Here is a 14,733-nt window from a genome sequence, read left to right as displayed (position 1 = left end):
CTTTAACTTAGGGCATGGTTTGCATCGATTTTACACGTACAAACGGTACAAGCGCGGCTATAGCTACCTAAGTGCCGTTTCTTGTCTGCGCCCATGCCAGAAGCAAGCCAAGGCATCGACGTAATACCTGTATCGCCTCTTCCACGCTCTCGCTCTCGCCAAAATGTGAAAAAGCCGGAAGAATTTATGGCCTTGTTTGTTCAGCTGGAACGGCCTCGGCTGTTGCCAGCGGCACCAAACGCCGCCAAGAGCTGCAGAACGTCAGTGATGGACACCTCCTGCGGCTGCTGCTGCTGCTCAAACTGCCGCCGGTTTTGGTAGTCGTACGCAGCGTCCTTGGAACTGCGAGCGTTTTGCAGCACCGTCTCGAAGTCGCTCTGCTTGAGAGGCCTGGCCGTCTGCCACCAATCCACACAGATGAGATCAATCAAGCTATGGGAGGAGAGCTCAGTCACCTGTTGCTCGCTCGAGTGCCCGTTCTTCTCCTTCTCCAGCAGGTCCCTTATGGGAAGATAGGCGGCCTGCTTGCACAGCTCCGTCAAGTCGGAGCCACTGTAGTTCTCGGTCAGGCTCGCCAGATAGTCGATGTTCACCTCGTCCTCCACCGCCTCATCTTTGAGAATGACCCGCAGAATGCTGGCACGCTGCCTCGCATCCGGCATGCCCACCTCGAACGCGCGGGGAAGCCGGCGGAGGATGGCTTCGTCGAGCTCCCATGGCCTGTTGGTGGCGGCGAGAACCATGACCCTGGCACTCTCTGCACACACAACACAGCTCAGGAGCTTCTTCATCCGTTTCGGCTTCCAACCACGGCATACTTACGGTCAGTTGTGAAGCCGTCCCAGAGTGCCATGAACTCCGTCTTCATGTGAGTCATGGATTCGTGCTCCGTCGCACGCCTCTGCCCCAGAAAGCTGTCAACCTCGTCGATGAAAATGATGGATGGCTGCAGCTTGTACGCGAGAGAGAAGACGGCGGTGACTGCACCAACAAGAGTCAAGTGAAACGCGGTTGGCGGCAAGCAGCCGAAGAAAGCGAGGAGAGGAGGAGAGGTTTACCGAGCTTCTGAGCGTCTCCGAACCACTTGGACATGAGAGTGGCAATCCGGACGTTGATGAAGACGGCTCGCGACTCCTTGGCAATCGCCTTGGCCAGCAACGTCTTGCCGGTGCCGGGAGGCCCGTAGAGCAGCACTCCCTTCTGAGGTCCCAGCAGCTTGCCATGAGCAAACAGCTCCGGGCGCTGGAGAGGGAGGATGACGAGCTCGAACAGCGAGCTCTTGACGTCCTCGAGGCCGCCAATGGAGTCGAAGGTTACGTCAATGTCCTCGGGGTTGATCACATCACAGGCGATCATGTCCTAGAGTTGAGACACTCGCGATTTCACTAGGAGCAAGCAAGCAATGCAGGGAAACAGGGAGTAGTACCTCATAGCTGTTGGTTTGCACCAGTGAGCGGCCCAGGCGCTTGGCAATCTCCTTCTTGCGCTCGGCGGCTTTCTTGGCCTGGTAGCGATTTGGGTCGAGATGGCGCACCCCAACGAAGAGGACCAGGCAGCTCAAGGCGGCGCTGACGGCGTAGAGGAAGAGCTCTTGCCCTAGAGATGTGTCGCGCCCTCCCATGTCCCTCGCTCCCAGCAGCGAGCAAGCAATGCCCTAGGTAAAAAGTATAGGTAGGGCACAAGTCAATATTCCTCTCTTCTCTCTCACCGCGCGATGGCTGCCGCCACTGGTGCCGCCGCCGCTCCGGCCGGAGATCACAAGGGCAAGAGCAAGCGCAGCAGCGGCACCAGCCCGCCCAATTCGATGCTCTACGCATTTCTCGTCTTTGTTGTCACGCTGTCCTTGCAGCAGATGAACAAGAAGACGCTGGCGTCGTCGGAGCTCTACACCATCCTGGGCGGATTCATCAGCTCGCTCCTCTTCCTCCTCGCGCTCACTGTGAGTCTCGAGTGGTTTCGCGTGTAGGCTGATTGCGATCTCCCCGATCTCTCCCTGCAGATGATTGGCAACCTCCAGGAGTTACTGGGCAGCCGAACCGGATGGGGTGCTGGTGAGTAGAAAACGAAGGTTTTGGTGTGGAGGAAAGGCTGAAACTCTTGCGGTGTGTGCGTGCAGTGCTTGCGGCGGAGCTCATCGCTTGCGTTGCTGCCGGGGCGGTACATAGAGTGTGCATCACCACATGGTAAGGAGCCATCCTCTCCTTGTCTCTAAAGAGAAAGAGATTGCTCACTCCGCTCCCTCTCAACGCAGCTTCATCTTCTCGCTCCTCTTCGTGTACGAAGTGAACAAGGTGTCCTTGACGGCACAGCAGCAGGCCGCGGTGACGGGGCCGGACACGAAGAAGAAAGTTCACTGACTACTGCCGGGTAGCAATCGGTATCTCGGTTTTTTCTTCTTGGTTGTTATACAAACTCCTTGAGCCGCTTCACCAGCGTCTCAAATGCCTTCCTCTTGCTTACCGGCTTACTCCCTCCAACAACACCGCGGAAGAGGCGATCCGGCAGGTCCTTGTACTTCTCCGCCACCACCATCACCTTCTTGAAGTCGAGCGCCGGGTAGCTCCTCTCCCGGATCACGGGGTTGAGGAAGAGGTCGGGCTGGTTGGACAGCAGCAGGTTGACGAGCTGCCTCGCCTCCGCCAGGCAGCTCTTGAGATCGGCGCCGCCACCCAGCCCCTGCAGCTGCGGCGTGGAGACGAAGCGCTCGTGCGCAAACGACTCGAGCACCCGCAGGTCGGCGTCGACGCCCATGACCGAGTGCACGTTGAAGCGGCGCACGTCGTCCGACACAAAGGTGGCGACGATGCAGTCGGACACGTGCGTGAGGACTCCGCGGATCCAGCGGTCGAAGGCGTGCGGAGGCAGGATGGCCTGCGCGCTGGGCGTGAGCGTCTCCAGGTAGATGAGCACCTCGTTGAGGTAGGCGTTGCCGTGGTCGGGCGCGTCGTCGGGCGTCCAGTCGATGTGCGCCGTCAGCAGCATGAAGTCGTCGATCTTGGAGTTGACAAGCTCCAGCATCCGCTCCTGCGCCGCCGCCTGGGAGCTGCGGAGCACCGCCCGCGACTGCAGCGGGGCGGCCAGGCGCGGCGGCACGCCGCAGCTGCGAGCAATGTGCGCCGCGAAGAAGTCGCATGCGCGCTCCAGCACGGTGAGGTTGGCGGCCAGCTGCATGGCCTGGGACATGCCCAGCGTCGGGCTGCGTACCAGGCGGAGCAGCGCCTCCGCCACGCTCGTCGACAGCAGTCGGTCCGTGTACTGGCGGACCGCGTCGTAGTAGTCGGTCGCGCCGCCGGCGTGTGACAGGAAGCTGACCGAGTCGTCCGTGAAGGAGCGAACGATGCGGCACAGGTTGGGGACGCTGGCGGAGAAGGGCGCCACGTACGGGAACGCCGGGGTGGCGTCGCTGGCCTGCAGTCCAAACGCGGTTACGTGCATACCATACTCGTACTCCTTGCGCAGCAGCATCTGTTCGAACTTGTCGTTGGCGAGGACGTCGTGCACCGAGGCCCGCCGCTCCGCCAGCAGCAGCTCGTGGTAGCGCTCGCGGCACCGGTCCAGCGCCTCGAGCAGCGGCGCCACGTTGTAGCCATAGCCGCGCAGTGTCGCCGCCAGCAGGCTGGCGTTGTCCACCACCAGCAGAATGTGGTTGGCCCCTGGCATTCGCATCAGCTGCTCCTCCACCAGCGACGCCATGCGCGTCACCGCCGTGTCCCACAGCGACTCCACCGCCAAGGCATCCACCAGGCCGCCGGCGGTGCGCGCCACCCGCTCCTCAACGATGAAGAAGCCCGCCATCTGGGCAAAGAGCGACTGGTGGCACTCGAGGAAGGGCCCCGGCGGGAGATGGAGGTCAGACTGGAGCTGGAGACGCCGGTTGTCAAGATAGTAGGCACGGAAGTGAGCGCCCAGGCCCAGGCACTCGTGGATGTAGTGCGCACGGTACACGGGCGTCAGTTGTAAGCGCTTGGCCACCTCGGCTTCCTCCTCTTCCTCGCCACTCGCGTCCACCAGCAGCACGTAGCACGACGACTGCAGCTCCTGGTCACCTCCGCCGCCACCACCCCAGCGGCTCTGCTCCTCGGCCTGCCGCTGCCGCCCCCGCATCTCCTCCTCCCGCTGCCGAGCGCTTGAGGCGGCACCCATGGACAGCTGCCCGATGTCCCGTGCCACCCCGCGGATGTCCACCAGCCAGTCGCTAAACTCGGCGCTCACCTTCTTTTCCACGTAGCCCCGGAAGCGCGGGATGTGCTGCTCCAGCGCGCTGGCCAGCGCGGTGGCGGGCATCTTGCGCTGCTGCAAGTAGTCGCGCTCCACGCAGTCCACTGCCTTGAGCGCCGGGTAGAGCTCGTCGCGCTCGACGTGAGAGTTGACGCGGCTGCACGCCTCCAAGGCGCCGCTGCAGTGGAGGAGCGCCTCCACCGCGGCCGCCACGTTGGCACGGGTGGCGTGCCACTGGATGAGCTCCTCGAGGCAGCTCAGCAGCGATCTCCCCACCTCTTGCATCTGCGCATTGTCGTCGGCGAGGCGCTTCTTGAGCTCCTCGGCGTCGACGAGCACGTTGCGCAGCTCGTCCACCGCGCGGATAAACTCCTCGTAGTGCACCCGGCACAGCTCCTCGATCTCGCCCTCCTTGCTCTTGACGAAGCCCTTGAGCTGCTGGAGCAGGGCCTCCGGCCGTCCAATCTCGAATGCCGCGCGGATCAAAGTGCCCAGATCCTCACCATTGCCAATCGCAGATGCCAGCGTCGTGGATTCGTCCTCTTGCCCTGCCGCCGCCGCCGCTCCTCCTCCTCCTCCTCCTCCCCTCTTGGCCACGGCCATCTCGCTACCTACCTGTGAATGACCTAAAGGTAACAATGTGGCAGGAGCTCGGGGTGGAGGCCAAAGAGGCGCCTGTGCGGGAAGCTCCTGCCCTATTCGCTTCCATCGCCATCCTGCTCCTTGCGCCAGCAGGTACGTTTGCTTCGTTGCAGCAAACGAAGCAAATCCACGCTCTAGGCGAATGACGCGCAGCTCAGTGCGGTGCGAGTGTCATTGCACAGGTTGATGGGCTCACAGCCTCGGAGGCCGCCATAGCTCCCTCGCTGACTCATTGACAAGTAAGAAAGACGATCTCCAGTTCGAAGAGGAAAGTGATACGTGCATGCCCGACTGTGCCAGGAATCATCGAGCACCACGATCTCATCAAGCTCCTCAGCAACGTCCGCAACAATCTCAACACAACGCTCAATGTGTGTGTATCCTTCTTCCACTCAAAGAAAGGCTCCTCCCACGGTACGTTTTGCTCGCAGGACGTGGAGGGGATGATGTCCATTTCAGTCGAGGCTGCGGAAGCCAGAGCATCGCTCAATGACGACAAGGAACTCGTGACGACTTTGGAGGCATGAAACTCTCACTTCCTATACACTCGCTGCTAACTTTGCCGGCATTTCTTCCTAACTTAGATGGCCCTCGAAGGGATTTGCACTGGCGACAGCATCTTCCAGAACTTTGTGACCAGCTTGTCAAGGAAGAGCCAAGCGCTGCATGGGATGAAGCGAATGCGTTGAGCCTCTCTGCCTCTCTGCCTCTCAGCTTGTTCTGACGCAGATATAAACCCGCTGTGCAGATCGGCGGGGAGCTGCCGGATGTGTATGACTTTGTGGCCCCGTGGTACAGTCTAGGTTGCGTGCATTTTCAAGTGCTGAGACTTTGCTGCTGCAACTTACAGCTATGAGATCTTCCTGGTGATGGTGCAGCTATATACGGGGTGCTTCATCCAGATGCTGAGGGCCCTGGCTGACCGTGCAAGTGACCACATCCTCAAGGTCGGTGTACATTGTGGAGCTTTCGAGTAACTTCTAAACAGGTATACAATATCAAGAGCAGTTGCTAAACTTGGGGGTGGATGAGTTAAGCACCGCGCTACTTGCCAAGGACTCGCCAGAGTAGAACTGCCGCCTATCGATAAGATCTCGTTTGCGGCCTTACGCAGGGAGATGGAAGGCGCTGGCTATGCTACTGCGGGAGAGGAGAATCGGATGCTGGCTCAGGCCTACTGCGATTGAGCAGCTGATTACTCTAGGAAAACAGGTGGTTATTCTATAGACTGGAGGGTTTACTTCTTCCTGTGTTCAATATCATTCTTATAAAAACTCAAACCATTTCCTGTCGCAATATTTGATGTCAACCATAGCCGATCTTCCTTGACAGAGGTACGACATCCACAAATCTCGCACAAACTCCCAAATAACGATGGCCACTAACGTGTTGCAGAGCATATGAATGCACACAGATATGAGGTGATGACAACAATTCTGGAAGAGGTGCTCCTGTCGCCATGGTTCCACAAATAAGCATCCAGCACTTGATTCAGCTTTTCCCATGTCTCTTTGGTTTTAGATATGCATCTTCCTCCACATCTAGTGTGTGCCTCACAAGTGTTAATTGTCCCTTTAACTGAATAATACATGTTTTTGGGGTCTGTTAGTGCCCATCTGGAGGCATAAGACCAATTGAAACAAGCCTCCTACACTCCCTACTCTCTCTTATGATTGAGCAACCCCATTCTACACAGGTAGATAGCCAAGAATGAGTGGACCTTTCATATGAATCAGATGCAGGTTGTGGTCTCAACTTCCTCTTCAAAACCTTCCCGATATATTGAAACGCTACCGGCTTCTCCCACTTATTCAGCATGATATGGTCCTATTAGGATTAAATTCTCACAGTCCCTAATACTCTGATACTAAGGTTCAGGTCCCTGTGAGGATTTAAACTAGTGAAGTTAGGTGTTATCCACAGGCACGCTGTTACCCGTGGAGAGCTTCTATTATTGCTTATGTGGCACAAACAACTAATACAAAAAATATGCCACGTGTCACTTCATGTGCCTGCCTCCCGTTAAAGATGGTTAAAATGGGTTTGTTGACGGAACATACCCCATCCGACATATTCTTAGTGGTAATGGGCTTTTAACCGTCTCGTATATAACTTACACTAAATCATATTTTAAACACCTGATTAGCCACCACAAGAATACAAGACGAAGAAACCCACCTGTTAGTGCACTATATCCAGGCCACCACCATAACCCATAGAAGGATTAGGAGGATAACTGCTTCCAGGAGGAACATAAAGAGACTTCACACTCCAAATTCCAGTTGTTGAATCAAAGATAACTGGAGTAAGCATAAACCACATAGTATGGGTTCATCATACACCTCAAGGAGGTGGAAGCTGTCAAGGCTGGATCCAGCTCAAGATCATAGAGTGTTGTTGCTTGTGACTTCCACTTGTGGTGGAGATGGACAAAGGCAAGCTATGCCATGCTCCACAATGCCAGAAGTGGTCCAATTCCTCCAGCTGCAAGGAATGAGGATGCTACTGATTCTGCAGCTGTTACTGTTCTTGTTCCAAATCAAAAACTGGCCTTTGCGACAAGGGCCCAAGTTTGGAACCTCAATTCAGAGCCTCGACTCTCACCTGCTGTCCAGTGGCCGTATGTGATCCACCTCATCTGCTGCTACACCCTGATGAAGAAGCCTGCCATCTGGGCGAATAGCGAGTGGAGGAAGGCGCGGAGGTCCGACTGGAGCTGGAGGGTTGTCAAGATAGTAGGCACGAAAGTGAGCGGCCAGTCCACTCGCGTCCAAGCAGCACGTAGCTCGATGACTCCGCCACCGTCGCCACCCCAGCGGCTAGGGCTGCCCGATGTCCCGCGCCACGGAATCCTTGAGCGCCGGGTAGAGCTCGGATGTGGCGCGGCTGGCAGCGTCGTCGAGTGCTAGGTATTTCTCTCTTGAGCAAACGAATGACCTAAGGTAGCAATGTGGCAGGAGCTCGGAGTGGAGGCCAAAGAGGCGGCCGTGCGGGAGGTTGCCAAGCTCCTGCCATATCCCGACTCACTCGCTTCCATCGCTATCCTCCGCACTGACTACTCCTTGCGCCAGCAGGTAGGCTTCGTTACACTTCCACTCCTGCGCCTAAATCCACGCTCCATTCCTTCGGTCGGATCCCTCCAGGCGAATGACGCGCAGCTCAGTGCGAGTGTCATGGCACAGGTTGAGCAGGCCAAGGCCGGGATCGATGCGCTCACCGCCTCGGAGGCCGCCATAGCTCGCCTAGCTGACAATTTCCTCGTTATTGACAAGTAAGAAACACGATCCAGTTCAAAGCTAGAAAAGTGATACACGCATGCGCGACGCAGGCTGTGCCAGGAATGCCAGACGCTCATCGAGCACCACGATCTTATCAAGCTCCTTAGCAACGTCCGCAACAATCTCAACACAACGCTCAAGGTGTGTGTATTCTTCCTCCACACAAAGAAAGGCTCCTCCCACGGAACGTTTTGCTCGCAGGACGTGGAGGGGATGATGTCCATTTCAGTCGAGGCTGCGGAAGCCAGAGCATCGCTCAACGACGACAAGGAACTCGTGACGACTTTCGAGGCATGAAACTTTCACTTCCTATACACTCGCTGCTAACATTGCCGGCATTTCTTTCTGACTATACAGAGCCTGACGGCCCTCGAAGGCAAGAAGCGATTTGCACTGGCGACAGCATCTTCCAGAAAGGAGGAAGCCAAGAAACTGCGGTCAGCCACACATTGTTTCCTCTCCTCGTTACATTGTCTCTCTCACGTTGTGCCTCTCCAGGGACTACTTTGAGGATGTCAATAGGACGCGGGACAAGTTTGAGCAAATGCTTTGGGATCACATAAGGAACTTCTACCAGCTGTCTCGAAAGAGGTTCATTCTAGCTTCTGTGCGGACAGTGTCACCATGTTTTTCGTTGCATGCAGCCCACAGACACTCGTTCGTGCGCTCAGGTTCGCCCCCATTGTCATTTCTCTCACTCACTCACTTGTGTTGGCAGGGTAGTGGAGATGCAGGAGGTGCTGGATCAGCAGCATGCCGAAGAAGCTGCTGAAGCCGAGGGAGCTGGACCGGTGGCACTCATATCCAACACCAGGGCCGCTCGAAAGTAACGCTGTTCCCGAGAACTCGTGACCAAGTTTGGCTAATGGTTGTTTCAAGGTCCGCGGTGGCGTCCGGGGTGGCGTCCGAGCCTGACCAACCACCTAAAAACGGCAAGGGGTACAAAGATCGCTGCTATGACGAGATACGCAAGTCCGTGGAGGACAGGTTCCATACGCTCCTTACCAAGGTATGCTCTCCGCGTAGTGTAATGCGAGCTGCTGCTTAAACGATAACTTTGTGACCAGCTTGTCAAGGAAGAGCTAAGCGCTGCATTGGATGAAGCGAATGCGGTGAGCCTCTCTGCCTCTCAGCTTGTTGTTACGCGGCGATAAACTCGTTGTGCAGATCGGCGGGGAGCTGCCGGACGTGTATGACTTTGTGGCCCCGTGCTTTCCTCCTCGGTACAGTCTAGGCTGCGTGCATTTTCAAGTGCTGAGACTTTGCTGCTGCAACTTACAGCTATGAGATCTTCCTGCTGATGGTGCAGCTGTATACTGAGCGCTTCATCCAGATGCTGAGGGCCTTGGCTGACCGTGCAAGTGACCTGTCCAATATCGACATTCTCAAGGTCGGTATATAGAGTGGAGGTTTCGAGTGACTTTGCACTTCTGCAGGTAACCAGCTGGGTTGTACAATATCAAGAGCAGTTGCTAAACTTGGGGGTGGACGAGAGTTTAGCACAAGTATGTGCAGAGAGTGGAGCCATGGACCCGCTAATGAATGTCTATGTGGATCGCATGCAATCAACAATGCAGGTAAGAAATGTACCACCTTGCGTGCTCTTGTTTCATGCTTACGTGCTGTATCAGAAATGGTACACCAACATCCTGGAGGCGGATAAAGTGCAGCCGCCGAAGAAAACAGATCAAGGAAAGCTATGGACCCCAGCTGCTGTGGATTTGTTCAGGATACTTGGGGAGCAGGTTCAGAATGTCCAGGAAAACAGCACAGATGTAATGCTTTACCGTATTGCTCTCGCCGTTATACAGGTTTGCATTCAGCACGTTTCAGGCAACTGTTAATGCTGTACTTGGTCAGGTGATGGGCGATTTTCAGGCTGCAGAACGGCATCGACTTGAGGAGCCGGCGGCGGAAATCGGCCTTGAGGCCATTTGTGCGATGGTAAAAGACTCCATTTTTCTTTCCCTCTTCAACCACCATCCTTCGTTCAAGGTTAATAACAACATTCGTTGTCACGATCTCTCCTTGGAATTGAGCGGCAATATTATGGAGTCACTTGCTCCATACTATGCGGAACAGGTAAAAGTTCATCTATCTTCCACTTTCTCTCAGTTTTACCATGTCAGGTCAATTTTGAAGACACATGTAAAGGGTTTCTTGAGGTGGCCAAGGTGAGGAGGGAGGTGATGTAGAATGAGGCGATGACAAAGTGCATTCTCGTAGGAAGCCGTCCAACAAACCGTGAGGGTGATTTTTGAAGATCCTGGAGTAAAGGAGCTACTTGTCAAACTTTATCAGAAAGGTTGCTAGTCCGTTCAACATTGTAGATTTACATCCGTGTCTGTGCAGATTGGCATGAAGGACTTGTGACCGAGTACCTGGTTGCAACATTTGGCGATTACTTTGGGGATGTAAAGATGTGAGACACGATTAACCGAGCTACCCGACTTTCAATGTGCGTTTTGCAGGTATATTGAGGACAGATCGTTTCGAAGGTTTGCCGAGGCTTGTCTAGAGGAGACAATTGTCATATACGTGGATCATCTCCTTACACAGGTTTGCTTCTTTTCCTTAAAAAGCTCAAATCGCATCTGTGTTGCAGAGAAACTACATCAAAGAAGACATGCTTGAAAGGATGAAAGTAGACGAGGAGATTCTTGCCGATTTTTTCAGAGAATATATCAGCCCCGCTGTAAGCTAGATATTGCAATATACCTTGTTATGACGAACGTCTTCATCCTTATGTAGAAGGCAGCCAAACGAGTCCAACCGCTAGCTGAATTTCGGGACCTTGCATCTGCTGAGAGTTTGGAAGCATTCACACTGGCTTACACCAATATGTTACAGAACCATCCTGATTGTCCTGTAAGTACTGTTCACAACCCAAGGGCCTTCATCCTGTTTGATATTTCTGGCAGCCGGAGGTGGTAGAGAAAATATTAGCACTGCGGGAAGGTATTCCAAGGAAGGATGTCCGAGAGGTAAAAGACTGGTCATCTGGTTAATCTCTCTATATTAATCTGTCTATACAGGTTTTCCAGAGTTGCAAGGACATTTATTCGAAAGCAGTCGCATCAGGGGATGGAGTAAAAGTCGGGCTTTTCAGTAAATTGAGTTGCCTCCAGCGGAAAAAGTGAAACCCAAAAATAACCTAAAAGTTAAAAATGGTTAAAGTTCAAGATAAGATTCCGGTTTTTAGGGTTTAAATGCTAATCTGATATAACCCAAGTTCAAATCCAATGAGCATATAATTCCCATTGATGCCAGTAGATATAAAAAGATGGTAAACATGTGATAGATATTAATATTAATGTTATATTAATATATTAATATAACATTTTAGATTATTTTTATTTATTAATGTTTCTTTTGTTTAGATTAATAACAGGCACTATTATCATTATAAAACCAAAAAATATTATGTATATATTATATTTATTTAAAAAAATTAAATATTAAATATTTTACACTTATTTTTATTTACATAATAATCTTCCTTTCAATCACATTTAAAATAACTTATTATCTCAGTAATTATTTATATAATTATTAATGGTATAACTTCTACATAATCTTCTAGGAGTATAATTGTTTCCTTTATATATACAAATTTATCTTCATTATTTTTTATTTTTATGATAATCACAATATTTAATATAGTTTCTAAACTTGTAAAATTTATATAATTATAATTTATTTTAAATTATCTATTATTTTTATATTTAGAAACTTCTAATCATTTTCTCAAATACTCTACATTTGCAGCATTGAATTTAAAAAAAATCGCAAATACAATTACTACTCTATATATTTTTATATTTAATTTGTTATTTCTTATACATATAAACTTTTTATATAAGTTTTTAATCATTTTTCAGAACCTTTATTTTGGTGAATTTTAATACTGTAGTATATATACAAACTTTATTTTATTAAGATTAATATTTTTTATATTGTATATCACAAAATTTTATATCAGCTTTACTTGAGAGTATATAAAAAAATTAAGTTTTATTTTATATAAAAAATTGTTATAGGTAAAAAAATTGATAAGAAAATTATTATTCATAATAAAGTGTAAGTGAAAAATTTTCCTTTTGCACTTTGATAGCCTCACAATGTTTGTTCTAAAGGTTCTGAATCAAAAGATGTATACACAAGATTTGGGATTTATAACGTGTGAGACACAAATCCTTAAGCCCCAAAGTGGAGCCAAAAGGGCACCATATGGTGGTGGCCAAAGCGAAAGCTAAACAAGCGTAACATGTTGTAAGCGACTAAATTTTCCATTCTACTTTAGTCACTTAACCACACCTCCAACCACTTGGAGGAGTTTCACTCACAACTTTCATAAGTCCTATTTCAGACTTGGGCTTGCTAGCCCCGAGAATGGCATCCCCGCCACTCAACCTTTGCACTTGATCCAAGTGCTCCACGTGTCCGATTCGACTGACACCCCAAGGTACCACTGACATATCAACCCGTTACGCTAAGGCCATGCCCCTTTACCTTGGTCACACCAGAGGTCTAACACCACCTGCATCACAGTCCCATCTCTCAAGGACTGGGCCATCTGTCCAAGAGTGATCATTCCAGATCCACTCCTTAGCATCCTTAGGATGCCCCCAGACATGGGGAATAGCCTTCCCTAATATCCCTTTTCCGGTCTTCACCAAGTCCCTTTCTGCCCATGGCCGTGTTTGCCAACACTGCCACTGGATCGAGGACCACAGGCCTGACCACTAAATCTCATTGTCCTCTAGGACTTCCTCACCACTCGACTGTATCCTTGGTCACTACACCAGAGGACTACTCCTCTTCCTTTCTATAGTCTGGGCCTTCAGGACAACATTCGGAACACCGTGGCCCTACACGGGCCTCATGGGTACTCTTCCCGCCTTCCGCCTTTCGGTGCTCTAGCCATGGGCTTAGAGTGAGGTTCCGTTAAGCCACACCAGGTATCCAAGTAGTTAGTGCCACCCACACTTGGACTGGGAGCATCGGCCAGTCGATTGTAAGCGACTAAATTTTCCATTCTACTTTAGTCACTTAACCACACCTCCGACCACTTGGAGGAGTCTCAATCACAACCTCCATAAGTCCAATTCAGGACTTGGGACTTGCTAGCCCCGAGAATGGCATCCATGCCACTCAACATTTGCACTTGGTCCAAGTGCTCCATGTGTCCGATCCCACGACCGACACTCAAAGGTACCACTGACATAGCAGCCTGTTACGCTAAGGCCATGCCTAATTACCTTTGCCACACTGGTAGTCCAATACCACATGCATCACAGTCTTGGCTCTCCAAGACTAGGTAACTCATCCGTGAGTGGTCATCTCAGATCCACTCTTTAGCATCCTTAGGATGCCCACCGACAAGGGGAATAGCCTTCCCCAATATCCCTCTGTCCGTCCCCACTAAGTCCCTTTCTGCCCCTGGCCGTGTTTGCCGACACTGCCACTGGATCGAGGCCCACAGGCTCGACCACTAAGTCCCCCGGTCCTCTGGGACTTCCTCACCATGTGACCGTATCCTTGGTCACTGCATTAGAGGCCTACTCCTCTTCCCTTTCACCGTTTGGGACTTTGGGACAACATTTCGGAACACCGTGGCCTTACGCAAGCCTCATGGGTACTCTCCCCACCTTTCGCCTTTAGGTGCTCTAGCCATGGGCTTAGAGCGAGGTTCCGTTGAGCCACGACAGGTATCCAAGTAGGTAGTGCCACCCACACTTGGACTGGGAGCATCGGCCAGTCGATCTCCCGGGGGAACTAGAGCCGGCTCTTGAACACTTCACCAAGCTACCCCGCTTGTCGGTTCGTGTTCACTCTAGTCTTGGACTTCCCAGTGGGCAGCTCATCACCCAACACTGGGTCCGGCCTTCCTGGGCCAAACTGGCCTTTCCTGGCCAAACTGGCTCCACTGCAGTCCTCCCCCTACTATACTTTTGGAGCTCACCAAACCCCCCAGGGTCTGGGAGACGAACGCTTTGGGCTTTCACCCTCTCAGACTCGAACTCGGACTCGGACTCGGACTCGGACTCGGACTCGGACTCGGACTCGGACTCGGGCTCGGGCTCGGTCTCGGCCTCGGCCTCGGTCTTGTTCTCGGTCCCGATCTCGGTCTCGGTCTCGGTCTCAGTCTCGGTCTCGGTCCCGGTCTCGGTCTCGACTTCGGACTCCATCTCGGACTCCATCTCGGACTCCATCTCGGGTCCATCTTGGACTCCATTTCGGGTCCATCTCGGACTCCATCTCGGGTCCATCTCGGACTCCATCTCGGGTCCATCTCGGACTCCATCTCGGACTCCATTTCGGGTCCATCTCGGGTCCACCTCGGACTCCATCTCGGACTCCATCTCGGACTCCATTTCGGGTCCATCTTGGGTCCATCTCGGACTCCATCTCTGGTCCATCTCGGACTCCATCTCGGACTCCATTTCGGGTCCATCTCGGGTCCACCTCGGACTCCATCTCGGACTCCATCTCGGACTCCATTTCGGGTCCATCTTAGGTCCACCTCGGACTCTATCTCGGACTCCATCTCGGACTCCATCTCGGGTCCATCTCGGACTCCACTTCGGACTCC

General features: G+C 52.5%; 4 protein-coding genes and 1 long non-coding RNA gene across 7 annotated transcripts; 3 read left to right on the top strand and 2 right to left on the bottom strand.

Moving 5' to 3' along the window:
- Position 1: 1 nt before the first annotated feature.
- On the bottom strand, positions 2-1,641 carry LOC9646785 (ATPase family AAA domain-containing protein 1-B). Its single transcript, XM_024663820.1, has 5 exons — positions 1,427-1,641; positions 1,059-1,359; positions 823-981; positions 456-757; positions 2-398 (listed from the first exon to the last, which is right to left on the bottom strand). The coding sequence occupies exons 1-5, from the start codon at positions 1,619-1,621 to the stop codon at positions 201-203; spliced, it is 1,155 nt and encodes a 384-aa protein (XP_024519588.1). The 5' UTR covers positions 1,622-1,641; the 3' UTR covers positions 2-200.
- Positions 1,642-1,651: 10 nt separating this feature from the next.
- On the top strand, positions 1,652-2,457 carry LOC9646762 (keratinocyte-associated protein 2). Its single transcript, XM_002990017.2, has 4 exons — positions 1,652-1,939; positions 2,000-2,051; positions 2,117-2,183; positions 2,252-2,457. Exons 1-4 carry the CDS (start codon positions 1,715-1,717, stop codon positions 2,355-2,357), a joined length of 450 nt encoding a protein of 149 aa, XP_002990063.2. The 5' UTR covers positions 1,652-1,714; the 3' UTR covers positions 2,358-2,457.
- Positions 2,362-4,952, bottom strand: LOC9646784 (exocyst complex component SEC15B). The gene has a single exon (XM_002989997.2). It carries the CDS (start codon positions 4,819-4,821, stop codon positions 2,404-2,406), a length of 2,418 nt encoding a protein of 805 aa, XP_002990043.1. The 5' UTR covers positions 4,822-4,952; the 3' UTR covers positions 2,362-2,403.
- A 7-nt stretch (positions 4,953-4,959) lies between these two features.
- Positions 4,960-6,156, top strand: LOC112342256. Of its 2 annotated transcripts, XR_002990900.1 has the most exons (3): positions 4,960-5,099; positions 5,161-5,544; positions 5,609-6,156. It is a non-coding gene; the product is annotated as an uncharacterized LOC112342256 (long non-coding RNA). The 2 variants fall into 2 exon arrangements; XR_002990899.1 differs by having other exon boundaries at positions 5,161-6,156.
- A 1,543-nt stretch (positions 6,157-7,699) lies between these two features.
- LOC9646783 (exocyst complex component SEC6) lies at positions 7,700-11,381 on the top strand. 2 transcript variants are annotated; one of them, XM_024663818.1, is made up of 25 exons: positions 7,700-7,769; positions 7,818-7,934; positions 8,004-8,131; positions 8,189-8,279; positions 8,340-8,429; positions 8,496-8,575; positions 8,637-8,729; positions 8,783-8,809; positions 8,857-8,964; positions 9,018-9,147; positions 9,206-9,250; positions 9,306-9,361; positions 9,420-9,528; positions 9,575-9,715; positions 9,770-9,949; positions 9,999-10,082; positions 10,134-10,220; positions 10,268-10,312; positions 10,365-10,443; positions 10,491-10,560; positions 10,610-10,697; positions 10,744-10,833; positions 10,890-11,006; positions 11,060-11,122; positions 11,174-11,381. In XM_024663818.1, the coding sequence occupies exons 3-25, from the start codon at positions 8,034-8,036 to the stop codon at positions 11,276-11,278; spliced, it is 2,076 nt and encodes a 691-aa protein (XP_024519586.1). In that variant the 5' UTR covers positions 7,700-7,769; positions 7,818-7,934; positions 8,004-8,033; the 3' UTR covers positions 11,279-11,381. The 2 variants fall into 2 exon arrangements, with proteins under 2 accessions (XP_024519586.1, XP_024519585.1); XM_024663817.1 differs by lacking the exon at positions 7,700-7,769 and having other exon boundaries at positions 7,778-7,934.
- The last annotated feature ends 3,352 nt before the right edge of the window (positions 11,382-14,733 follow it).

This window comes from Selaginella moellendorffii, unplaced genomic scaffold, assembly GCF_000143415.4.
Source record: "Selaginella moellendorffii unplaced genomic scaffold, v1.0 SELMOscaffold_103, whole genome shotgun sequence".
NCBI classification, from domain to species: domain Eukaryota; kingdom Viridiplantae; phylum Streptophyta; class Lycopodiopsida; order Selaginellales; family Selaginellaceae; genus Selaginella; species Selaginella moellendorffii.
Note: the sequence above shows the minus strand (reverse complement) of the source record. Positions and strands in the feature narration are given on the sequence as shown.

Excerpts from the sequence above, each read along its gene's own strand:
- LOC9646785 (XM_024663820.1), bottom strand. The coding sequence starts at position 1,621 with ATGGGAGGGCGCGACACATCTCTAGGGCAAGAGCTCTTCCTCTACGCC. Across the intron at positions 982-1,058 it reads CGGAGACGCTCAGAAGCTCG|TCACCGCCGTCTTCTCTCTC; the intron begins GTAAACCTCTCC and ends TTGTTGGTGCAG. Across the intron at positions 399-455 it reads GGCACTCGAGCGAGCAACAG|ACGGCCAGGCCTCTCAAGCA; the intron begins GTGACTGAGCTC and ends GATTGGTGGCAG.
- LOC9646762 (XM_002990017.2), top strand. The coding sequence starts at position 1,715 with ATGGCTGCCGCCACTGGTGCCGCCGCCGCTCCGGCCGGAGATCACAAG. Across the intron at positions 2,052-2,116 it reads CCGAACCGGATGGGGTGCTG|TGCTTGCGGCGGAGCTCATC; the intron begins GTGAGTAGAAAA and ends GTGTGCGTGCAG. Across the intron at positions 2,184-2,251 it reads AGAGTGTGCATCACCACATG|CTTCATCTTCTCGCTCCTCT; the intron begins GTAAGGAGCCAT and ends CTCTCAACGCAG.
- LOC9646784 (XM_002989997.2), bottom strand. The coding sequence starts at position 4,821 with ATGGCCGTGGCCAAGAGGGGAGGAGGAGGAGGAGGAGGAGCGGCGGCG.
- LOC9646783 (XM_024663817.1), top strand. The coding sequence starts at position 7,809 with ATGTGGCAGGAGCTCGGAGTGGAGGCCAAAGAGGCGGCCGTGCGGGAG. Across the intron at positions 8,810-8,856 it reads ACACTCGTTCGTGCGCTCAG|GGTAGTGGAGATGCAGGAGG; the intron begins GTTCGCCCCCAT and ends TTGTGTTGGCAG. Across the intron at positions 10,444-10,490 it reads TGTCAAACTTTATCAGAAAG|ATTGGCATGAAGGACTTGTG; the intron begins GTTGCTAGTCCG and ends GTGTCTGTGCAG.